The sequence below is a fragment of the Taudactylus pleione genome, unplaced genomic scaffold, assembly GCF_031769625.1.
Source record: "Taudactylus pleione unplaced genomic scaffold, aTauple2 ptg000393l, whole genome shotgun sequence".
NCBI classification, from domain to species: domain Eukaryota; kingdom Metazoa; phylum Chordata; class Amphibia; order Anura; family Myobatrachidae; genus Taudactylus; species Taudactylus pleione.
In genome coordinates, this window is record NW_028284794.1 from 3,330,555 (window position 1) to 3,356,299 (window position 25,745).

At 48.9% G+C, this 25,745-nt stretch overlaps 1 protein-coding gene across 3 annotated transcripts in view; it reads left to right on the plus strand.

Annotated features, from left to right (window-relative positions):
• CNTROB (centrobin, centriole duplication and spindle assembly protein) overlaps nucleotides 1-25,745 on the plus strand; it is a 137,292-nt gene that overhangs the window by 98,659 nt on the left and 12,888 nt on the right. For 2 of the 3 annotated variants that reach the window (XM_088446126.1, XM_088446125.1), the window contains exons 12-14: nucleotides 10,753-10,878; nucleotides 12,747-12,888; nucleotides 13,032-14,202. In XM_088446126.1, the coding sequence (XP_088302252.1) occupies nucleotides 10,753-10,878; nucleotides 12,747-12,888; nucleotides 13,032-14,202 (1,439 nt within the window). The remainder of the gene's footprint in view (nucleotides 1-10,752; nucleotides 10,879-12,746; nucleotides 12,889-13,031; nucleotides 14,203-25,745) is intronic. The other variant, XM_088446128.1, reaches the window with a different exon arrangement.

Below are 25,745 nucleotides of genomic sequence, written 5' to 3' on the forward strand. Positions count from 1 at the left end.
TGTGTATTAGTGTCTTAGGGAGCAGTGACAGGAAGGACTATACATGTGTATGAGTGTCATAGGGAGCAGTGACAGGAGGGACTATACATGTGTATGAGTGTCATAGGGAGCAGTGACTGGAAGGACTATACATGTGTATGAGTGTCTTAGGGAGCAGTGACAGGAAGGATTATACATGTGTATCATAGGGAGCAGTGACAGGAAGGACTATACTTGTGTAATAGTATCATAGGGAGCAATGACAGGAAGGACTATACATGTGTATGAGTGTCATAGGGAGCAGTGACAGGAAGGACTATACATGTGTATGAGTGTCATAGGCAGCAGAGTGACAGGACGGACTATACATGTGTATCATAGGGAGCAGTGACAGGAAGGACTATACATGTGTATGAGTGTCATAGGGAGCAGAGTGACGGGAAGGACTGTACATGTATAAGAGTGTCATAGGGAGCAGTGACTGGAAGGACTATACATGTGTATGAGTGTCTTAGGGAGCAGTGACAGGAAGGACTATACATGTGTTTCTACTTCAGGGTCCATAGGGGGTCCACAGGGTTGACCTTGGGGTATAGGTTGGGAACCAAATCCGGGCACCACGCAGTTAAAGCTTTTAGCTCCCAGGATGCACTTGGGTCCACTCTCCCTATAACCCCACCCCCAAGCCAGAGGCACCTCAGTTTAAGTTGGTGCCCGGCCGGAATCGGGTCACCGTTTAGTGCAGTGGGGAGCTGATTAGCAGCCCCATAGCTTTATTTTTTCTAAAGGACAGAGTTTTTTATTTTTCCTTTGGATTCTTCAGAGCGGCAGCGTCAGACTGTCCATAGGACGTCTAAGCTGCCGCTCCGTCACCCCGCTGGCGCTGAGACACCAGTACAGATCTGGGGATCTCAGCGGGACCCCAGAGTCTGTACTAGCCGGACTCTGCGGGCGCCCAGGACTGCTGCCGGATCCACGGGGAGCAGGTAAGGCGCGGGTCACCGCTTGCGGTGATCCGCGCATTTGAAATGCAGTCCTGTGCCTCCGGTCTCTGTGGACAGACCGGAGGCGCCGGCAGTGGCGGCGGGCCCCCCATACCCCGTGTGTCCACTAGACCACCAGGGACTTAGTGTTCGGTGCAGGGAGCCGGCGTCCCGGGGGTTAATAGCCGGCCAGGGGAGACAGCCTTCCCTGTTACAGAGGCTACTCCCCTCAGCTCAGCGCGCCTTTCAGTATCTATAGTCTGGCGTCGCTGAGCTGCTTCCTCCGCGGGCCACGCTTCTTCTGAGGTCTCCAGCGGCCATTTTCTCTGTGGTGCAGCAGAAATCTCTGGAGATGGCAGTGAGTCCAGTCCCCCTGCGTACCTCACCATCAGGTCAGTGTACACAGCGCTGTAGCCTTCCCAGACACTGAATCTGGGCAGTTGAATGCAGTGTAATAGTGCAGTATATTATATGACATGTTTATGTATATATGTATATATCTGCATTGTATGTGACTTATGCTAGTGCTGACTGTACTTTATTCTCTCACCTGTCAGTGTATATCTATCCCTTTCCTTATCTGCCCTAATACAGCTGTACTTGGGGTGGTTCTGAGACCTCACATTTATATACTTGTTAATATTTGTGAGGTTTGTCACATACTGTTGCGTGCTGCACGTTGCCATATTTTGAGTGGAACTGTGTGTTGCATACGCTGAAAATGGGTCCCTGCAGCTAATTTTTAGTTTCAGTCAGGACCAGTATAGCGCTGCTTGATCACAAGGCTTGGTCAGATATGTCTGACCAGGAGATAGAGCGTTATACTGCACCCATTTTTACTATCCTGCAAGCCATGTGCTGCAGGTGTTAGTGCGGAGGATTTAACTCTTAAAGGGTTCTGTATGTGGCGTCATCGGGTGCCGGCCCCTTTCACGACCCCCTTGGGCGGTTTGTTTTCTCGGGATCCTCTTAATTGCGGATCGCCGGGCGGGCCCCATTGTTGTACCTCACTTGGGGTTACTTCACCATACTGCCCTTTTTCATCTCAGGGTATCTCGCAGTTTCTTGCACTCTTCGCCTGTGACACAGACTACCGCTCCCTACAGGGGTTTTTCGAGTATATGAATTCCCCCTGGTGCCACAATAGTCTGTCATGCCCCTTGCAGGGATTACCACAACAGCCACCCTGGGTGGATGTCGTTTTTCTATGAAACGCAAATTGGCGTGGTTGACGCCCTGTGCTTACTTCCCACTTGGCTCTACCGTGAACTGGATACTGTTTTGGGCTCTTTCCCTCTTACACGGGGGGAAGCCTATCTCAAGTATTATTATCCCTGTTTTAGGGCTGGTAGCAGGTCCATTCTGCACCTGTATCATACACCCTCAGTATTACGTGCCTTTTGGGTCCCTGTTGCTGACTAGCGGGTGGATCGCATGGCGGGACTCTGGCTGTTGCCAGATATGAGGTATTACAACAGTGTTTGGTCTCCTGTCCCAAATTCCCTGAGGGTCATCATGAGCCCCTCCTGGGGTGGATGGGCGTGTTACTCGTCTGATTACAGACGTTACTACGCCTCCCATTCCTGCGTGGTCGGATTCTTCGGATCCGTAGATGGTAACTCTGCCTGAAATCAGTATACTCGCTTTCAGGGGTTGTTACCCATCCTACCATGGCTATAGCATGGTTGGTTAATACTATTGCATACTGAGCTGATGCATTTGTAATGTTTTTTCCCCTCCAACACGTCTGGGGTTCAAATGTATTTGGTTGCTCACGTAATATATGCAGTTGTCATAGGTGGACATGCCTATATTGGATACCAGCTCCTAATTTTCAGAGTTCCGGCTGCGACGGTATCCTCCGTAATACCCTATGGCTGCGCTCTGGGAATGCAGAGGTGCAGATACCATCTATAGGGTATATCTTGTTGGGTCCTGACCTTGACAGTGGCAGTACAAATTTCCCGCCGTCAGCTATGCTCACTACGGGGCCTCAGACTATTAAGTCTTTTTGTCCTCTGGGTCAGCCTAAAGGTCTGTTTCTTCATAGACTGTCGGCCTTTACAAGGGCCGACATATCCAGTTCCGAGCAGACCTGGACTGCCAGCCGATCCTGCTTCTGAACCTACGGATATATCGTCAGCCTGACGAGACAGGCCTACCACTGGGAGATGGCGATTTCTCAGTTTGCCCGGTACTAGTGTCTAGTTGCCGCGGCTACGTGGGTAGGAGGGTACGCACTCTCTTTGCTCAGGCGGCCTATTTCCATGTGATGGTACGCAGGCCCTTATTCGGAACAGGGCCTTACAAATCCAGAAAGCTATACAGTTGTTGCGGTAAGCGGAGCTAATTGGGCCATCCCCACTTTCTCAGCGAGGGACTGGTTGTTCTGCTTTCTTTCTGGTGCGGTGGCTGAATGGTCCTCTTTGGCCTATTCTCTGTCTCAATTCCCCGAACCAGTTCCTAAAGCTACCTGGGCTCAGGAAGCAATCCCTATGCTCCATCATACTATGTTTGGAACCTGGGGACTTTATGGTATCACTGGATATACAGGACGCGTGCCTACGGGTACTTACAGAGACCTTACCTCAGCATGGACTGAGGTTTGCTGTATCACAGCACTTACGATTTTTCGGGCTCTGCCTGTTGGGACTGCTCTCAGCCCCACAGGGGTTTACCAGCGTTTTGGATTTTCTGACAGTTCTTCTGTTCAGTATATCCCAATGCTCCTGTACCTGGATGGCCTCCTGCTCTTAGCAGGATCACCGGGGTACTTTACAGCCGGGTCTGACTGACTGACAGGGGGGTTGACTGCAGACGTTTAATCAATGGGGAAAAAGTCCTCCCTGCATCCCTCTCTGGGTATTCTTCACCTAGGAGCCCTGCTGGATTCTCAGAATCTGAGAATTCTTCTGGCATAAGACGGCATCTCCACTCTTCCATTAGGAGTACATGGATGTCTGCGCAGTCGACATATGTCTTTACACTCTGGGATGCATGGTCCACTATTCAGTGTCTGCCTTTGGAAGGGTGGAATGGGCTTAGTTCCATTCCAGGCCTTTCCATAATTGGCTTATCTCCAGATGGAACAAGTTATTTCTGTCTGATCACTGTTCAAACGATGATGCTATCCCCGGAGGCGAGTCGGTCCCTTTTCGGGTGACTATGGCCATCTCGTCCAGGGTATTCTTTGCTAAGGACAGTGTCTGGTTCGCATCCATTTCAGTGCAGTTGGATGTCTGTCGATTCCACCCTGTCAATTAACTGGTTGGAACTTTAGCCTGTCTTGGGCCTTCACTCTGGCATAACCCTTGTTTCCCGGTGAACCTGAAAAAGTTCAGTCCGACAGGGTCAGAACAGTGGCTTCCTTTTTAGCAATACTGTTCGTTGGGTGGCAATGTCAGGTATGTCATACATTCGGACATTGTCTGAGGGTCTCCTCCCGACCATCTCGACAGTGTTCATTTCAGGTGCTCTCCATTGGTAAGCGGGAGTCCTCAGCCGTCACGACGTGCATCCAGGGGACTAGTCTCTTCCCCAAGAGAGGTTTCATCTCCTGGTGAGCAGGGGGGGGGGGTCCTCCTGAGGTGACCCTCATGGCCTTCTGACTCTATCACACTATGGTGTTACAGTCCAACTCTGGGGATTCTGAAGCAACCTTCAGTGACTCTTTGTCGGTGAAGTAGTTCTTCCAATTTGCGTACCTGTGTTCTCCGGTCTCCATTCTTCCTCGAGGGAAGTGTTTCAATCGAGACGGAGATGCTTTCCTGCTGGTGGCTCCTGATTGCCCCAGATGTCAGAGGTACTTGGTTTTTCGGAGTCTCTCCATCGATACTCCATTCCTGATGCTTCACTGCCCAGACCTGTTGTCTCAGGGTCCTGGGGTTTGTCTTGGACCTGGGTCGTTTGTCTTTGACTGCGTCCCTACAGTGGTCTTACGGCTTCCCTGGCTTTGTCATCGTTGGAATGATTAGAGCACATGGATCAGTTTTTGCTGGGACCTACCACAAACTGTGGCAGCCATAATTCTTATGGTATTATACCTGTCGATATGATCCTCTGGTGTCCAGGATTTCCAGATATTCTGGCATTCCTTCCGGCTGGCTTGGGTTTCACCCTCGGCATGGCCTTCCTGACAGTGCGGATCTCTACACTGTCAGTATGATTAAGATATGGAATTGCTCCGCTCTGGTATCCAGTTCATCCTTTGGAGTGTTTTCTGGATTATGCCTCCATTTGTCCTCCCTAGGGACTCCTTGGGAGTTAGTAGTGGTTCTTCGTTGACTCCGGGGAAAGTTAATGGAACCGCTGGTTGTGATTGCCATTACATGGTCTATTGCTTTGGCTTTCTCTCTTTCTCTCAGGGAGTTTATATCACCCAGGTGAGTGTCGGAATTGGGAGCCTTCTCATGTGGCTCCCTCTTCTGGAGGGCATCTTGTCAGGGTGTGAGTTGCTCTCACCCTGTGTTTCTTCTTAGTGATTTTTAGGTTCCATATTATTCTGGAACTTATGGTGAGGCCATTCAGTCCCCGGTCTTATCGGCTGGTGTGGCCTCATTGACTGTGGTCCGGCCTCTGTGGATTTATGTGATCCGTTCAAGTTCCTGACGGAAATCGGACTCCTTATTGGTGGTCTGAGATTTCTGGTTTTAACAGGAAAGGATGGCCGGCCTATGGCCAAATGTTGGCTGGACGGCCTCGTATGTCTTCTTCAGGGGCCTACCCATGGGTAGGCCTTTCTGTTGTTGATGCTTGTTTTTTCTCGGGCCATGTAACCCTCGTGGGTGGCTCGCTGTGGCGCCTTGGCTGTTTTGCCTTGCTAGATGGCCACGTGGTCTTCTGCCCACACCTTTTTAAGGTTCTAGGCATTGGTTTCCTTTGCCTCTCCGGATGCTTCCTTTTTGGCGGCGGATTCTCCTCTCAGCACAGGAGCGTCCCCTCCCTTGGTTGAACTGCTTTGGGACATCCCCAAGGTCAACCCTGTGGACCCCCTATGGACCCTGAAGTAGAAAACAAGAGATATGGTAAGAACTTACCTTTGTTATCTCTGTTTCTACGAAGTCCATAGGGTCCACAGGGCGCCCGCCCTGACGCACCTGGCTTCAAATGGGCTGTGTGGCTGGTCACCGGTTTTCCGTCTCCCATTTCTGTGAGTATGGTTATCGAGTGTTCCAGTTTTCTCTCTCTTTTTTTCTCCTCCTCCGGCCTTTGGCTACTTACAAACTGAGGTGCCTCTGGCTTGGGGGTGGGGTTATAGGGAGAGTGGACCCAAGTGCATCCTGGGAGCTAAAAGCTTTAACTGCGTGGTGCCCGGATTTGGTTCCCAACCTATACCCCAAGGTCAACCCTGTGGACCCTATGGACTTCGTAGAAACAGAGATAACAAAGGTAAGTTCTTACCATATCTCTTGTTATCATAGGGAGCAGTGACAGGAAGGACTATACATGTGTATTAGTATCATAGGGAGCAATGACAGGAAGGACTATACATGTGTATGAGTGTCATAGGGAGCAGTGACAGGAAGGACTATACATGTGTATGAGTGTCATAGGGAGCAGTGACAGGAAGGACTGTACATGTGTATGAGTGTCATAGGGAACAGTGACGGGAAGGACTATACATGTGTATTTCATAGGGAGCAGTGACAGGTAGGACTATACATGTGTATTATTGTCATAGGGAGCAGTGACAGGTAGGACTATACATGTGTATTAGTGTCATAGGGAGCAGTGACAGGAAGGACTATACATGTGTATGAGTGTCATAATGAGCAGTGACAGGAAGGACTATACATGTGTATTAGTGTCATAGGGAGCAATGACAGGAAGGACTGTACATGTGTATGAGTGTCATAGGGAGCAGAGTGACAGGAAGGACTATACATATGTATGAGTGTCATAGGGAGCAGTGACAGGAGGGACTGTACATGTGTATTAGTGTCTTAGGGAGCAATGTCAGGAAGGACTATACATGTGTATTAGTGTTATAGGGAGCAGTGACAGGAAGGGACTGTACTTGTGTATGAGTGTCATAGGGAGCAGTGACAGGAAGGACTATACATGTGTATGAGTGACATAGGGAGCAGTGACAGGAAGGACTATACATGTATATTAGTGTCATAGGGAGCAGAGTGACGGGAAGGACTATACATGTGTATGAGTGACATAGGGAGCAGTGACAGGAAGAACTATACATGTGTATGAGTGTCATAGGGAGCAGAGTGACAGGAGGGACTGTACATGTGTATTAGTGTCTTAGGGAGCAGTGACAGGAAGGACTATACATGTGTATGAGTGTCATAGGGAGCAGTGACGGGAAGGACTATACATGTGTATTATTGTCATAGGGAGCAGTGACAGGTAGGACTATACATGTGTATTAGTGTCATAGGGAGCAGTGACAGGAAGGACTATACATGTGTATGAGTGTCATAGGGAGCAGTGACAGGAGGGACTGTACATGTGTATTAGTGTCTTAGGGAGCAGTGACAGGAAGGACTATACATGTGTATGAGTGTCATAATGAGCAGTGACAGGAAGGACTATACATGTGTATTAGTGTCATAGGGAGCAATGACAGGAAGGACTGTACATGTGTATGAGTGTCATAGGGAGCAGAGTGACAGGAAGGACTATACATGTGTATGAGTGTCATAGGGAGCAGTGACAGGAGGGACTGTACATGTGTATTAGTGTCTTAGGGAGCAATGTCAGGAAGGACTATACATGTGTATTAGTGTTATAGGGAGCAGTGACAGGAAGGGACTGTACTTGTGTATGAGTGTCATAGGGAGCAGTGACAGGAAGGACTATACATGTGTATGAGTGACATAGGGAGCAGTGACAGGAAGGACTATACATGTATATTAGTGTCATAGGGAGCAGAGTGACGGGAATGACTATACATGTGTATGAGTGACATAGGGAGCAGTGACAGGAAGGACTATACATGTGTATGAGTGTCATAGGGAGCAGAGTGACAGGAGGGACTGTACATGTGTATTAGTGTCTTAGGGAGCAGTGACAGGAAGGACTATACATGTGTATTAGTGTCATAGGGAGCAGTGACAGGAAGGACTGTACATGTGTATTAGTGTCATAGGGAGCAGAGTGACAGGAGGACTATACATGTGTATGAGTGACATAGGGAGCAGAGTGACAGGACGGACTATACATGTGTATGAGTGTCATAGGGAGCAGTGACAGGAAGGACTATAGATGTGTATCATAGGGAGCAGTGACAGGAAGGATTATACATGTGTATTAGTATCATAGAGAGCAGTGACAGGAAGGACTATACTTGTGTATGAGTGTCATAGGGAGCAGTGACAGGAAGGACTATACATGTGTATTAGTGTCATAGGGAGCAATGACAGGAAGGACTGTACATGTGTATGAGTGTCATAGGAAGCAGAGTGACAGGAAGGACTATACATGTGTATGAGTGTCATAGGGAGCAGTGACAGGAAGGACTATACATGTGTATCATAGGGAGCAGTGACAGGAAGGACTGTATATGTGTATGAGTGTCATAGGGAGCAGTGACAGGAAGGACTATACATGTGTATGAGTGTCATAGGGAGCAGTGACAGGAAGGACTATACATGTGTATGAGTGTCATAGGGAGCAGTGACAGGAAGGACTATACATGTGTATCATAGGGAGCAGTGACAGGAAGGACTGTATATGTGTATGATTGTCATAGGGAGCAGTGACAGGAAGGACTATACATGTGTATGAGTGTCATAGGGAGCAGTGACAGGAAGGACTATACATGTGTATGAGTGTCATAGGGAGCAGTGACAGGAAGGACTATACATGTGTATCATAGGGAGCAGTGACAGGAAGGACTGTACATGTGTATGAGTGTCATTGGGAGCAATGACAGCAAGGACTGTACATGTGTATTATTGTCATAGGGAGCTGTGACAGGAAGGACTATACATGTGTATTAGTGCCATAGGGAGCAGTGACAGGAAGGACTATACATGTGTATGAGTGTCATAGGGAGCAGTGACAGGAAGGACTATAGATGTGTATCATAGGGAGCAGTGACAGGAAGGATTATACATGTGTATTAGTATCATAGGGAGCAGTGACAGGAAGGACTATACATGTGTATTAGTGTCATAGGGAGCAGTGACAGGAAGGACTATACATGTGTATTAGTGTCATAGGGAGCAGTGACAGGAAGGACTATACATGTGTATTAGTGTCATAGGGAGCAATGACAGGAAGGACTGTACATGTGTATGAGTGTCATAGGGAGCAGTGACAGGAAGGACTGTACATGTGTATGAGTGTCATAGGGAGCAGTGACAGGAAGGACTATACATGTGTATTATTGTCATAGGGAGCAGTGACAGGAAGGACTATACATGTGTATGAGTGTCATAGGGAGCAGTGACAGGAAGAACTATACATGTGTATGAGTGTCATAGGGAGCAGGGACAGGAAGGACTATACATGTGTATCATAGGGAGCAATGACAGGAAGGTCTGTACATGTGTATGAGTGTCATAGGGAGCAGAGTGACGGGAAGGACTATACATGTGTATGAGTGTCATAGGGAGCAGTGACAGGAAGGACTATACATGTGTATTAGTGTCATAGGGAGCAGTGACAGGAAGGACTATACATGTGTATTAGTGTCATAGGGAGCAATGACAGGAAGGACTGTACATGTGTATGAGTGTCATAGGGAGCAGAGTGACGGGAAGGACTATACATGTGTATGAGTGTCATAGGGAGCAGAGTGACAGGAAGGACTATACATGTGTATCATAGGGAGCAGTGAGAGGAAGGACTATACATGTGTATGAGTGACATAGGGAGCAGTGACAGGAAGGACTATACATGTGTATTAGTGTCATAGGGAGCAGTGACAGGAAGGACTATACATGTGTATGAGTGTCATAGGGAGCATTGACTGGAAGGACTATACATCTGTATGCGTGTCATAGGGAGCAGAGTGACAGGAAGGACTATACAAGTGTATTAGTGTCATAGGTAGCAGAGTGTCAGGAAGGACTATACATGTGTATTAGTGTCATAGGGAGCAGTGACAGGAAGGACTATACATGTGTGTGAGTGTCATAGGGAGCATAGTGTCAGGAAGGACTATACATGTGTATGAGTGTCATAGGGAGCAGTGACAGGAAGGACTATACATGTGTGTGAGTGTCATAGGGAGCAGAGTGACAGGAAGGACTATACATGTGTATGAGTGTCATAGGGAGCAGTGACAGGAAAGACTATACATGTGTATGAGTGACAGGAAGGACTGTACATGTGTATTAGTGTCATAGGGAGCAGAGTGTCAGGAAGGACTGTACATGTGTATGAGTGTCATAGGGAGCAGAGTGTCAGGAAGGACTGTACATGTGTATTAGTGTCGTAGGGAGCAGATTGTCAGGAAGGACTATACATGTGTATGAGTGTCATAGGGAGCAGAGTGTCAGGAAGGACTGTACATGTGTATGAGTGTCATAGGGAGCAGAGTGTCAGGAAGGACTGTACATGTGTATGAGTGTCATAGGGAGCAGAGTGTCAGGAAGGACTGTACATGTGTATGAGTGTCATAGGGAGCAGAGTGTCAGGAAGGACTGTACATGTGTATGAGTGTCATAGGGAGCAGAGTGTCAGGAAGGACTGTACATGTGTATGAGTGTCATAGGGAGCAGAGTGTCAGGAAGGACTGTACATGTGTATGAGTGTCATAGGGAGCAGAGTGTCAGGAAGGACTATCATTGTTGGTCTATTCACCTGAGTCTTCTCTCCCAACACGTAGGAGACAGTTATTAGACCTCACCTCTCAGCATGAGACAGAGCTGTCCAACCAGCTGTCTCAGTTCAAATCAGAATTACAGGAGCGAGAGAGACGTCACCGAGATGTCATCGTGGATTATGAACTCCAGTGAGTGTTTCTTCTTGTAATCTGTACTCCTAGGGGTAAATTTACCAAGCGTCTAGTTTGCGTTTTACCTTTTGATTTTCAGTCGTATTTTCAAATTAAGAGATTTACTAAGGGCAAATCCAACAGAAATTAGCAGAAAACACCCTACTTTAGACGGCAATAGAACTTTGGACCAACTATCAAGGTTTTTTTTTCTGTTAGGATATTATAACCCCAGATTTATTAAGAAGTGGGTTTGGAGCCCTACGCAAAGCCGACTACAAACTCTCCCAAATGATATACCTGCCTCTGCCAGGCAAGTTGGTGTGTAGCACTGCACAGATCACTTTGATCTGTGCAGTCTTCATTTTACATGTGGTTTAAAATAATTAAAAATTTATTTTAAAAAACGGTGAGGGGGCCCGACAGGGTATACAATCGCAAAGCCGGCTGCCGGAATCCCGACAGCCTGCTTCCCGACTGCTTTATCCCGGTGTGGGATAAATGACCGGCGTCTATATCTATGTCTACGTCTATATCTATGTCTAGATCAATATCCATAGCTCATAGCCTTGGATGTTATTGGAAAATATGTGGGAAAAAAATCAGTGTGTGGTTCCCCCTATATTCCAACAACCCTCACTAGGCTTAAACAGGCCGAACAGCTGATGCTTTAGCAGGGGGACACACATCGTGGAGACACCCTGCCATTACGGCAACCTGCCCAAAACTAGTCAGTCCAGGGCTGGAATCCCTAGAGAAGTGGGGGCCCCCCCAAAAATTGTGTCTTCCTCCCCAAGGACAACCAGCATTGGGCTTTCAGCCCAGGTCACTTCTCTGCACCACCAGGGCTTTAGGTGTGGAGGTAATAGTAAATAAATGATAAAAGATATTGGCCCTCATTCAGAGCCGTACGCTCTGAGCAGAGCGCACGCTCTGAATGAGGGCCGGGCTCCATTTTCATGGAGCGTCCTCCTGGACGCTCTTATAGCTGTGGGTCACCACCCACAGGCTATACGAGCGTGCATTGTGATGGTCGCGATGGTCGAGACCATCGCGACCATCGAATTTGCGTGCCGGAGCCTGCGGTTGAGGTTTTCAACCGCAAGCTCCGGAGTGATTTTGGCTCTATCAGAGCCAAAATCACTCCCACTGACATCACTAGTGATGTCAGTGGGCCGGCTTCTGACGGGAGGCGTTCCTGTGGGAACGCCCCCGTCAGGGAGGCACGCCCACCAAAGGGGGCGTGCTGTCAATCAACATTGACAGCACGCCCCCTTTGATCGGACACAACGAGCGAAGGACTTTCCTTCGCTCGTCGCGTCTGGCGCATGCGCACGACGGAGCTCCCTCCGTCGTGCGCATGCTCAGTCCATAACATCGACCCACTTGCGAGCGGACAGCCGCTCGCGAGTGGGTCTGAATCAGGCCCATTGTTCTTTACAACTGGATTACAGGTCCCAGCAAGGCTGCCCGGGAATGATGACACTTGTCGAACAACAAGTGCCAGCACGTCCAGGCATCAAGGGCCAGCTGGCACCTCTAATCCACCTGTAAAAAAAATAAATAAAAAAATCTTCATCAAAAGACAGCAGACACACTGAGTATTTTAATAAATAATAACACCCCCAAACAGCCCTCATATGATCCATTTATTAAAAAATGTAGGGGTTCACATCCTCTTCGGTTTATGTATCATCCTTAAAACTTGGCAAAACAAAGAAATGTTACCGCTCCCCAGAGCCCCATTGTGAATGAGAGGTCACCCGGGCACACTCTGATTGGTCAGTTCCCACTTTTTTGTATTTGCCACTGTGTGTCACCCTATAGTGGGATGTACAGCTTGAGAATATGTCAGGGTTACATTCTATTCTCCCCATTCACTCTAGACTGTCTCGTTCAGACGAGCGCTGTCTGGAGCTGTCACGGGCTGTCCGCCGGTTGGAGAGCGATCGAGCGCAAAAGTTGTCCCAGCTTCAAGACGTCATGAAGAGTCACTGGAGTCAGGCCCTGCAGGTGCTCACTGCCAAGGTAAGAAGGTTTTGTTATGTAATGGAATGACTATTTTATAACACACGGCTATTTAGGTACATTGATAGTACATCTGTATCCAGTTACGTAACTAAACCGCAACTCAACCTTCTTCCATGTTGTCACTCGTTGTGCCTGGTCAGCAGACAGACCCCGAAGACCGATGGACCTCCCTGCAAGCCAGAGATGGCGGCTACAGCAAGTCCAGTGACCAAACAAGGCCGGGGGAAGCGGGAACGGGCGACTCTATTGGCAGTACCGCCTCAAATACAGTGACTGATAGAAGCAGCCAGAACACAGCCGGTGGTAGTCGCCTCGAGCTGAACAGAAGCCAAGACATTGATGGAACCAGACAGCAGGCTTTTTGCGATAGACAATTCAAGCAGAACAGCGGCTCAGACTTGATTAACTTCATGGATGACCCAAACCAAATCGTTATCCATCTGAGCCAGTCACGGGAGCTAGGTCCTAGATTCTTAGAGGTCGACAACCAGATAAGTAACAAAGCTATGATGGCTAATAATGCTGGTGGGTTATCCTTCTTACATGGCAGCCAGTCAAGTGATGACTTAAGTCAAAAAGCCAAAGCCTCAGGGACAGCAGATACCACCAGGCAAAGTCTTCTCCAGGCAGCAGGTCAAGGCCAACTCCAGCAAACGACGGGCAGTGACTCGAGCAGGAAATATAAAGGAGATGAACCATACGGTCAGTCTGTGATGGTTAGTGGTCCAAACCCAGGCCATACAGAGACAAAATGCTTCAATGTTGGCAGTGGCCATTCTGATATCCAAAGCCAGCCAGTGATATTAAGAGATAGTAGTAGCCGAAACCTCGTAAACTATAACCACATCATGGGGGGGATCCATCGATCCAAGTTGGGTAGTCAAAACAGCTTGAACCTTATCGGCAGTAGCCACTTCAGGGACTTGGATGTCCATTCTTTCGCAGTTAGTCGCAGCCGGCCTCCGACACTAAGAGACAGTATCAGTAGCCAGAACCATGCCAACCGTGCCCATACCAAAGAAGACACCAGCCAGCCCAATATTGACAGTCGCCACCAAAAGGATATCAGTAGCCACAACACACGCACTCACCAGCTTCAGACCCCGGTAATCATTCCACCCCTCGGCCAGTTTGGAATCCAGTCTGGCCATCAAGAGGACTCTATTGGCAGTCACCAACCAAGTCACAGGGTCACTGACCACGAAGAAATTTTCTACCCCATGCAAGTGGAAGATCTGAGTCACAGCTTCAGTAGCCACCATGGCTTCTACCCACTGGAGCCACAGGCGGATGGCACAATGACTGGCACCGGTGAGTCTCATCTCCCACACACTTTACTAGGACCCTGGGGTGTCACTGATGTACTAGACCAATTTATAATTTATGTAATTGGTTCCGTGTGATCTGATGGGATGCCGTCATAATATCAAGAGTCGGAATCCCAATGCCGGCATCCCAACGGTAAGTATTGGGGCTGGGGGGGGGGGGCTAGGGTTAGGCACCAGGGAGGAGAGTTAGGGTTAGGCTGCAGCAGGGGAGGTAGGTTTAATCTGTGGGTAGGGTTAGGATACTGACCGACAAGTGTCAGTATCCTTACCCTGTCGGGATAGTGGCGTTGGGATTCTGACCGTCGGCATCCCGTGCCCAACCCATTTGACTGACTGCCAACTTGGTGAGGTCATTGGTTTTGAGTGAACTGATTGGCTCCATTACCAGTGTTGTCACTAGTTCTGAGCAAATAGATGGATTTCATTGTCACTAGTGCCACTGGTTCTTAAGGGGGGCATCCACTACACGATTTTAGCAGGCGATTGAAAAGATAACGACGTCGTTATCGTTCAATCGTTTATAAATCGTGCAGTGTTTGGTCGTTAACGATCAACAATGCGCGCTCCCGCTGGTCGTTTGATCGTCTCATCAGTTGACCGAACATGCCGGTCAATTTCACTTGATCTATTAAAGATAGTTTGCTAATCGTTTGCAAATCGTTCAGACTGAAAGATAAAATTTCAAGGGAAAAAAATCAAGGGAAAATCGTTTAGAGATTGGACAGGGAGTAGATCGTCTAGTGGATGTGCCCCTTTAGTGAATTGATTGGTTAGCGCTAGGCAGCCAATCACGCTGTGTATTGCGAGATGACAGTGCCCATCCATGTCTCTGTCACATAGGAGCACTGCTCGTGGCACCACGGGACTTAAGGTAATGAAGCCGCCACCGAAATTGCTTCATGTAAGGGGTAAGTAAGATGAACAGTAGCAGCCTCATATTGAGCACGGATTTTATGGTGGTCTTCCTCTTTGAGATGGATACTCTATTGTCCTTGTGAGAGGGTTCTTCTATGCTTCTCAGCTATGTGCTTGTATCATCTGGCAGAGCTGTGTATAGTCTTATTGCCAAGTGATATAATCGTTTCCGATGCAAAAGGGTGCAGCAGAGCTTTATGTTATTCAGTGGAAATGGAAATAAACCGTTCTACCAGATCATATAACTGCAAGACTGAAAAACACAGGAGGAGAATGTTGGAAAAATGAAACCAATGCAAGTTCCAAGAGGGTATTTACGAGCCAGTTATAGAATATAGTCTCGGGTGGGGTTAGTTAGGGGAATGCTGCAAATAGACAGTCATGTGATCACTCTCTCACAGAGGATTCACTCGCAAAGTGAGTGACAGGTAATCAGCTTTTGGGAGAGCTAATGGGGGGGGTGGCTAGGCAAACACAGGCGTGGCTGACCGTTTAAATGCCGTCACATGGGCGTGCATATGACGGCCTTTGCAGTCTCCCACGCACCATGAGAGCTCTCACCCTGTCAGTGTTTGCGGCAGGTCAGACCTGACTTACGAGTTGTGTGGCTGCCTGTTTACCCTGTTGCATGTCGTCGGACAGATATGAGAAGGCAGCAGTGGGCGTCCCTATGCTCGGCTAAGCTTTGGAAGTCATTAGCGTATTTTACCAACTGTGATCCATAAGAGATTGCAGTTACTGTTACATTAGTGCATATGGCGCTCAATTGTTAGATTTGTTTTCTTGTCTGCAATTTGTCTGCCTCGTGCACCCCTGATTTATATCTAAAGGTGCCCACACACATACCGACTTGCTCCCAATCAGCCAATGTACACGATTTCCCCTGAACTCTCCCCAGGCAGTCGTGGTCACGATTTGGAGTTAAAAATGTCCAATCTGACTTAAGATCTATCGTGCAGCCAGTGCATTGTATCCCAGATTGGCTAATCTGCCCTACAGCACGGCAGATCTGAAGATGCGATGTACGACGAGCGGGGACGAGCATCGGCATCGTGATCAAGTGTAGAAACTCACGATTTGGCCATTTTTTACATGATCTGTCGTCACGATTCGTCGAAATCGGCCAAATTGGATGAAAAGTCGGTATGTGTGTGGGCACCTTAAGACGCCAAACAAACCCATCACAATGATAACTGGCTGTATTCTCTATTAGAACAGCTTTCAGCGTGTATATATACGTAACCAGTGCACCAAACCATGTTTGTTTAAGATCTGTGTTTTAGGTCACTTGTTATTGACATGCCAGTCTATTTATACATGTCGTCATCCCAGATCCGTCTTCTATACTGTAGCATCTATACATTAACACATTTACGCTTCTCGTCCTGAGCCGTGTCCACAACTTCTCCTCCCGGGTTCTGAAACGATGCAGATCCAGGATAAGCGTCTTTGCGGGGAATTGGTTTCCTCATATCGGCAGCTCCCGTCTAAAGTGATGAACAATATACATTTGTTGTACCGCCGACACCCGTCTTAGTGGTCACTCTAGGTGCAGGGTGCTGATCAGGGAGGAGGGAATATTTAAATTTTAAAGTGTAAAATTGTATGCGTGATGTATGGTTACCATACTGTAGCCGTAGCGATACATCATGTCTAACATTTTGTCCTTCACAATGTAAATATTCACTCCTCCCTGATCAGCACCCTGTACCTAGAGTGACCACTACATCTATTATCACTGATCAGCACCCTGCACCTAGAGTGACCACTACATCTATTATCACTGATCAGCACCCTGTACCTAGAGTGACCACTACGTCTATTATCACTGATCAGCACCCTGCACCTAGAGTGACCACTACATCTATTATCACTGATCAGCACCCTGCACCTAGAGTGACCACTACATCTATCATCACTGATCAGTACCCTGCACCTAGAGTGACCACTACATCTATTATCACTGATCAGCACCCTGCACCTAGAGTGACCACTACATCTATCATCACTGATCAGTACCCTGCACCTAGAGTGACCACTACATCTATTATCACTGATCAGCACCCTGCACCTAGAGTGACCACTACATCTATTATCACTGATCAGCACCCTGCACCTAGAGTGACCACTACATCTATCATCACTGATCAGCACCCTGCACCTAGAGTGACCACTACATCTATTATCACTGATCAGCACCCTGTACCTAGAGTGACCACTACATCTATTATCACTGATCACCCTGCACCTAGAGTGACCACTACATCTATTATCACTGATCACCCTGCACCTAGAGTGACCACTACATCTATTATCACTGATCAGCACCCTGCACCTAGAGTGACCACTACATCTATTATCACTGATCAGCACCCTGTACCTAGAGTGACCACTACATCTATTATCACTGATCACCCTGCACCTAGAGTGACCACTACATCTATTATCACTGATCACCCTGCACCTAGAGTGACCACTACATCTATTATCACTGATCAGCACCCTGCACCTAGAGTGACCACTACATCTATTATCACTGATCAGCACCCTGCACCTAGAGTGACCACTACATCTATTATCACTGATCAGCACCCTGCACCTAGAGTGACCACTACATCTATTATCACTGATCACCCTGCACCTAGAGTGACCACTACATCTATTATCACTGATCAGCACCCTGCACCTAGAGTGACCACTACATCTATTATCACTGATCAGCACCCTGCACCTAGAGTGACCACTACATCTATTATCACTGATCACCCTGCACCTAGAGTGACCACTACGTCTAATTTCTACTTCAGGGTCCATAGGGGGTCCACAGGGTTGACCTTGGGGTATAGGTTGGGAACCAAATCCGGGCACCACGCAGTTAAAGCTTTTAGCTCCCAGGATGCACTGGGTCCACTCTCCCTATAACCCCACCCCCAAGCCAGAGGCACCTCAGTTTAAGTTGGTGCCCGGCCGGAGTCGGGTCGCCGTTAGCGCAGGGGGAGCTGATTAGCAGCCCCTAAGCTTATTTTATTTTTTTAGGGACAAAGTTTTTTCCATGGACTTTGGACTCTTCAGAGCGGCAGCGTCGGACTGTCCATAGGACGTCTAAGCTGCCGCTCCGTCACCCCGCTGGCGCTGAGACGCCAGTACAGATCTGGGGATCTCAGCGGGACCCCAGAGTCTGTACTAGCCGGACTCTGTGGGTGCCCAGGACTGCTGCCGGATCCACGGGGAGCAGGTAAGGTCGCGGATCACCGCTTGCGGTGATCCGCGCATTTCAAATGCAGTCCTGTGCCTCCGGTCTCAGGGGACAGACCGGAGGCGCCGGCAGTGGCGGCGGGCCCCCCATACCCCGTGTGTCCACTAGACCACCAGGGACTTAACGATCGGTGCAGGGAGCCGGCGTCCCGGGGGTTAATAGCCGGCCAGGGGAGGCAGCCTTCCCTGTTACAGCGGCTCCTCCCCTCAGCTCAGCGCGCCTTTCAGTATCCATAGTCTGGCGTCGCTGAGCTGCTTCCTCCGCGGGCCACGCTTCTTCTGAGGTCTCCAGCGGCCATTTTATCTCTGTGGTGCAGCAGAAATCTCTGGAGATGGCAGTGAGTCCAGTCCCCCTGCGTACCTCACCATCAGGTCAGTGTACACAGCGCTGTAGCCTTCCCAGACACTGAATCTGGGCAGTTGAATGCAGTGTAATAGTGCAGTATATTATATGACATGTTTATGTATATATGTATATATCTGCATTGTATGTGACTTATGCTAGTGCTGACTGTACTTTATTCTCTCACCTGTCAGTGTATATCTATCCCTTTTCTTTATCTGCCCTAATACAGCTGTACTTAGGGTGGTTCTGAGACCTCACATTTATATACTTGTTAATATTTGTGTGGTTTGTCACATACTGTTGCGTGCTGCACGTTGCCATATTTTAGATGGAACTGTGTGTTGCATACGCTGAAAATGGGTCCCTGCAGCTAATTTTTGGCATCAGTCAGGACCAGTATAGTGCTGCTTAATATTTCCGCCAAGATTGGTCAGATATGTCTGACCAGGAGATAGAGCGTTATACTGCACCCATTTTTACTATCCTGCAAGTCATGTGCTGCAGGTGTTAGTGCGGAGGATTTGACTCATAAAGGGTTCTGTATGTGGCGTCATCTGGTGCTGGCCTCTTTCACGACCCCCTTGGGCGGTTTGTTTTCTCGGGATCCTCTCAATTGCGGATCGCCGGGCGGGCCCCATTGTTGTACCTCACTTGGGGTTACTTCACCATACTGCCCTTTTCATCTCAGGGTATCTCGCAGCTTCTTGCACTCTTCCCCTGTGACACAGACTACCGCTCCCTGCAGGGGTTTTTCGCAGTATATGAATTCCCCCTGGTGCCACAATAGTCTGTCATTCCCCTTGCAGGGATTACCACAACAGCCACCCTGGGTGGATGTCGTTTTCTACGAAACGCTAATTGGCGTGGTTGACGCCCTGTGGTTACTTCCCAGTTGGCTCTGCCGTGAACTGGGTACTGTTCGGGGCTCTTTCCCTCTTACACTGGGGGAAGCCTATTTCAGGTATTATTATCCCTGCTTTAGGGCTGGTAGCAGGTCCATTCTGGTTAGAGTGAATGTTGACCTGCACCTGTATCATACACCCTCAGTATTGCGTGCCTTCGGGTTCCCTGTTGCTGACTAGCGGGTGGATCGCATAGCGGGACTCTGGCTGTTGCCGGATAGGAGGTGTTACAACAGTGTTTGGCCTCCTGTCCCAAATTCCCTGAGGGTCATCACGAGCCCCTCCTGGGGGGGATGGGCGTGTTACTCGTCTGATTACAGACGTTACTACGCCTCCCATTCCTGCGTGGTCGGATTCTTCGGATCCGTAGATGGTAACTCTGCCTGAAATCAGTATACTTGCTTTCAGGAGTTGTTACCCATCCTACCATGGCTATAGCATGGTTGGTTAATACTATTGCATATTGGGTTGATGCATTTGTAACGTTTTTTCCCCTCCAACACGTCGGGGGTTCAAATGTATTTGGTCGCTCACGTAATATATGCTGTTGTCATAGGTGGAAATGCCTATATTGGATACCAGTCTCCTAACTTTCAGAGTTCCGGCTGCGACTGTATCCTCCGTAATACCCTATGGCTGCGCTCTGGGAATGCAGAGGTGCAGATACCATCTTTAGGGTTGATATTGTTTGGTCCTGACCTTGACAAGATTGTAGTAACATTGGCAGTATTACTAACGACAAGTTTACCGCTTTCAGCTATGCCCACTACAAGGCCTCAGACTAAGTCTGTTAAGTCTTTTTTGTCCTCTGGGTCAGCCTAAAGGTCTGTTTCTTCGTAGACTGTCGGCATCTACAAGGGCCGACATATCCAGTACCGAGCAGGCCTGGACTGCCAGCCGATCCTGCTTCTGAACCTACGGATATCTCTTCAGCCTGACGGGACAGGCCTACAACTGGGAGATACCGATTTTCTCAGTTCGCCCGGTATTAGTGTCAAGTTGCCGCGGCTACGTGGGTAGGAGGGTACGCCCTCTTTACAAGGGCCTTACAGATCCAGAAAGCTATGCAGTTGTTGCGGTAAGCGGAGCTAATTAGGCCATCCCCACTATCTCAGTGAGGGACTGGTTGTTCTGTTTTCTTTCTGGTGCGGTGGCTGAATGGTCCTCTTTGGCCTATTCTCTGTCTCAATTCCCTGGACCAGTTCCTAAAGCTACCTGGGCTCAGGAGGAAATCCCTATGCTCCATCATACGATGTTTGGAACCTGGGGACTTTATGGTATCACTGGATATACAGGACGCGTGCCTACGGGTACTTACAGAGACCTTTCCTCAGCATGGGCTGAGGTTTGCTGTATCACAGCAACACTTACAATTTTTCGGGCTCTGCCTGTTGGGACTGTCCTCAGCCCCACAGGGGTTTACCAGCGTTTTGGATTTTCTGACAGTTCTTCTGTTCAGTATATCCCAATGCTCCTGTACCTGGACGGCCTCCTGCTCTTAGCGGGATCACCGGGGTACTTTACGGCCAGGTCAGGATGACTGTGGCTTCTTCAGGGTGCAGACGTTTAATCAACGGGGAAAAAGTCCTCCCTGCATCCCTCTCTGGGTATTCTTCATCTAGGATCCCTGCTGGATTCTCAGAATCTGAGAATTCTTCTGGCGTAAGACGGAATCTCCTCTCTTCCATTAGGAGTACATGGTTGTCTGCGCAGTCGACAGATGTCTTTACACTCTGGGATGCATGGTGGAATGGGCTCAGTTCCATTCCAGGCCTTTCCATAATTGGCTCATCTCCAGATGGAATGAGTTTTTTCTGTCGGATAACTGTTCAAACGATGATGCTCTCTCCGGAGGCAAGTCGGTCCCTGTCCGGGTGGCTATGGCCATCTCGTCCAGGGTTTTCTTTGCTATGGACAGTGTCTGGATCGAATCCTTTTCAGTGCAGTTGGACGTCTGTCGATTCCACCCTGTCAATTAACTTACTCTGGCATAACTCTTGTTTCCCGGTGAACCTGAAAAGGTTCAGTCCGACAGGGTCAGGACAGTGGCTTCCTTTTTAGCAACACTGTTCGTTGGGTGGCAATGACAGGTATGTCACATATTCGGACATAGTCCGAGGGTCTCCTCCCGACCATCTCGGCAGCGTTCATTTCAGGAGCTCTCCATTGGGAAGCGGGAGTCCTCAGCCGTCACGACGTGCATCCCGGGGACTAGTCTCTTCCCCAAGAGAGGTTTCATCTCCTGGTGAGCAGGGGGGGCCCCCCTGAGGTGACCCTCATGGCCTTCTGACTTTATCACACTATGGTGTTACAGTTCAGCTCTGGGGATTCTGAAGCAACCTTCAGCGACTCTTTGTCGGTGAAGTGGTCCTTCCACTTTGTGTACCTGTGTTCTCCGGTCTCCCTTCTTCCTCGAGGTCTTTGGAAGTGTTTTCAATCGAGACGGAGATGCTTTCCTGCTGGTGGCTCCTGATTGCCCCAGATGTCAGGGGTACTTGGATCTTTGGAGTCTCTACATCGATACTCCATCCCTGATGCTTCACTGCCCGGACCTGTTGTCTCAGGGTCCTTGGTTTTGCCTTGGACCTGGGTCATTTGTCTTTGACTGTGTCCTTACAGTGGTCTTACGGCTTCCCTGGCTTTGTCATCGTTGGAATGATTAGAGCACATGGATCAGCTTTTGCTGGGACCTACCACAAACTGTGGCAGCCATAAATCTTATGGTATTGTACCTGTCGATACAATCCTCCGGTGTCCAGGATTTCCAGATATTCTGGCATTCCTTCCGGCTGGCTTGGGTTTCACACTTGGCCTGGTCTTCCTGACAGTGCGGATCTCTACACTGTCAGTATGGTTAAGATATGGAATTGCTCCACTCTGGTATCCAGTTCATCCTTTGGAGTGTTTTCTTGATTATGCCTCCATTTGTCCTCCCTAGGGACTCCTGGGGAGTAAGTAGTGGTTCTTCGTTACCTCCGGGGACAGTCAATGGAACCGCTGGTTGTGATAGCCATTACATGGTCTATTGCTTAGGCTCTCTCTTTCTCTCAGGGTGTTTATATCAACCAGGAGAGTGTCTGAATTGGGAGCGTTCTCATGTGGCTCCCTCTTCTGGAGGGCATCATGTCAGGGTGGGAGTTGCTCTCGCCCTGTGTTGCTTCTTAGTGGTTTTCAGGTTCCATATTATTCTGGAACTTATGGTACGGCCATTCTGTCCCCAGTCCTCTCGGCTGGTGTGGCCTCATTGACTGTGGTCTGGCCTCTTTGGATTTTTGTGATCCGTTCAGGTTCCTTACGGAAATCGGACTCCTTATTGGTGGTCTGAGATTTCTGGTTTTCACAGGAAAGGATGGCCGGCCTATAACCAAATGTTGGCTGGATGGCCTCGTAGGTCTTCCTCAGGGGCCTACCCATGGGTAGGCCTTCCTGTTGTTGATGCTTGTTTTTTCTCGGGCCATGTGACCCTCGTGTGCGGCTCGTTGTGGCGCCTCGGCTGTTTTACCTTACTAGGTGGCCACGTGGTCTTCTGTCCACACCTTTTTAAGGTTCTAGGCATTGGTTTCCTTTGCCTCTCAGGATGCTTCCTTTTTGGTGACGGATTCTCCTCTCAGCACAGGAGCGTCCCCACCCTTGGTTGAACTGCTTTGGGACATCCCCAAGGTCAACCCTGTGGACCCCCTATGGACCCTGAAGTAGAAAACAAGAGATATGGTAAGAACTTACCTTTGTTATCTCTGTTTCTACGAAGTCCATAGGGTCCACAGGGCGCCCGCCCTGACGCACCTGGCTTCATATGGGCTGTGTGGCTGGTCACGGTTTTCCGTCTCCCATTTCGGTGAGTATGGTTATTGAGTGTTCCAGTTTTCTCTCTCTTTTTCTCTCCTCCTCCGGCCTTTGGCTACTTACAAACTGAGGTGCCTCTGGCTTGGGGGTGGGGTTATAGGGAGAGTGGACCCAGTGCATCCTGGGAGCTAAAAGCTTTAACTGCGTGGTGCCCGGATTTGGTTCCCAACCTATACCCCAAGGTCAACCGTGTGGACCCTATGGACTTCGTAGAAACAGAGATAACAAAGGTAAGTTCTTACCATATCTCTTGTTATCACTGATCAGCACCCTGCACCTAGAGTGACCACTACATCTATTATCACTGATCAGCACCCTGTACCTAGAGTGACCACTACGTCTATTATCACTGATCAGCACCCTGCACCTAGAGTGACCACTACATCTATTATCACTGATCAGCACCCTGTACCTAGAGTGACCACTACGTCTATTATCACTGATCAGCACCCTGCACCTAGAGTGACCACTACATCTATTATCACTGATCAGCACCCTGCACCTAGAGTGACCACTACATCTATTATCACTGATCAGCACCCTGTACCTAGAGTGACCACTACATCTATTATCACTGATCAGCACCCTGTACCTAGAGTGACCACTACATCTATCATCACTGATCAGCACCCTGCACCTAGAGTGACCACTACATCTATTATCACTGATCAGCACCCTGCACCTAGAGTGACCACTACATCTATTATCACTGATCAGCACCCTGTACCTAGAGTGACCACTAAATCTATTATCACTGATCAGCACCCTGCACCTAGAGTGACCACTACATCTATTATCACTGATCAGCACCCTGCACCTAGAGTGACCACTACATCTATTATCACTGATCAGCACCCTGCACCTAGAGTGACCACTACATATATTATCACTGATCAGCACCCTGCACCTAGAGTGACCACTACATCTATTATCACTGATCAGCACCCTGCACCTAGAGTGACCACTACATCTATTATCACTGATCAGCACCCTGCACCTAGAGTGACCACTACATCTATTATCACTGATCTAGCTACAGGGTAATTTCTGCCCCTCTCATGGTCAGTGCGGAGCGCTCAGCTCTAGTCTGCTGTGCATCATGATTGTTGTAGTGAAAAGTTGATCACCTACCTGTAGTCACAGGATACATGTTGCTCCACCCATTTTCAGTGCGGAGCGCTCTATGTAGTATCATCGTAGTTGTAGTGGGACGTGAGACACCTACCTTCACTTACAGGGTAATTTCTGCCCCTCCCATGGTCAATGCGGAGCGCTCTGCCGTTATCTGCTGTGTATCATTGTTGTAGTGGGATGTGGGATACCTACCTGTAATCACAGTATAAATGCTGCTCTTCCCATGGTTACTGCGGAGCGCTCTGCTATAATCTGCTGTGCGTTGTAGTTGTAGTGGGATGTGGGACACCTGCTTGTAGTTACAGGGTAATTACTGCTTCTGCAATGGACAGTGCAGAGCGCTCTGCTATAATCTGCTGTGTGGTATCATCATTGTTGTGGTAGGATGTGGGTCACCTACCTGTAGTTACATGGTAAATACTGCCCCTCCTATGGTCAATGTGGAGCGCTCTGCTGTGTTTCACCGATGTCTTAGCAGGCTATGGGTCACCTACCTGCAGTTACAGGTGCAGAGCGCTCTGCTGTATTTCACCGATGTCTTAGCAGGTTATGGGTCATCTACCTGCAGTTACAGGTGCAGAGCGCTCTGCTGTATTTCACCGATGTCTTAGCAGGCTATGGGTCATCTACCTGTAGTTACAGGTGCAGAGCGCTCTGCTGTGTTTCACCGATGTCTTAGCAGGCTATGGGTCACCTACCTGTAGTTACAGGTGCAGAGCGCTCTGCTGTGTTTCACCGATGTCTTAGCAGGCTATGGGTCACCTACCTGCAGTTACAGGTGCAGAGCGCTCTGCTGTGTTTCACCGATGTCTTAGCAGGCTATGGGTCATCTACCTGTAGTTACAGGTGCAGAGCGCTCTGCTGTGTTTCACCGATGTCTTAGCAGGCTATGGGTCACCTACCTGTAGTTACAGGTGCAGAGCGCTCTGCTGTGTTTCACCGATGTCTTAGCAGGCTATGGGTCACCTACCTGTAGTTACAGGTGCAGAGCGCTCTGCTGTGTTTCACCGATGTCTTAGCAGGCTATGGGTCACCTACCTGCAGTTACAGGTGCAGAGCGCTCTGCTGTATTTCACCGATGTCTTAGCAGGCTATGGGTCATCTACCTGTAGTTACAGGTGCAGAGCGCTC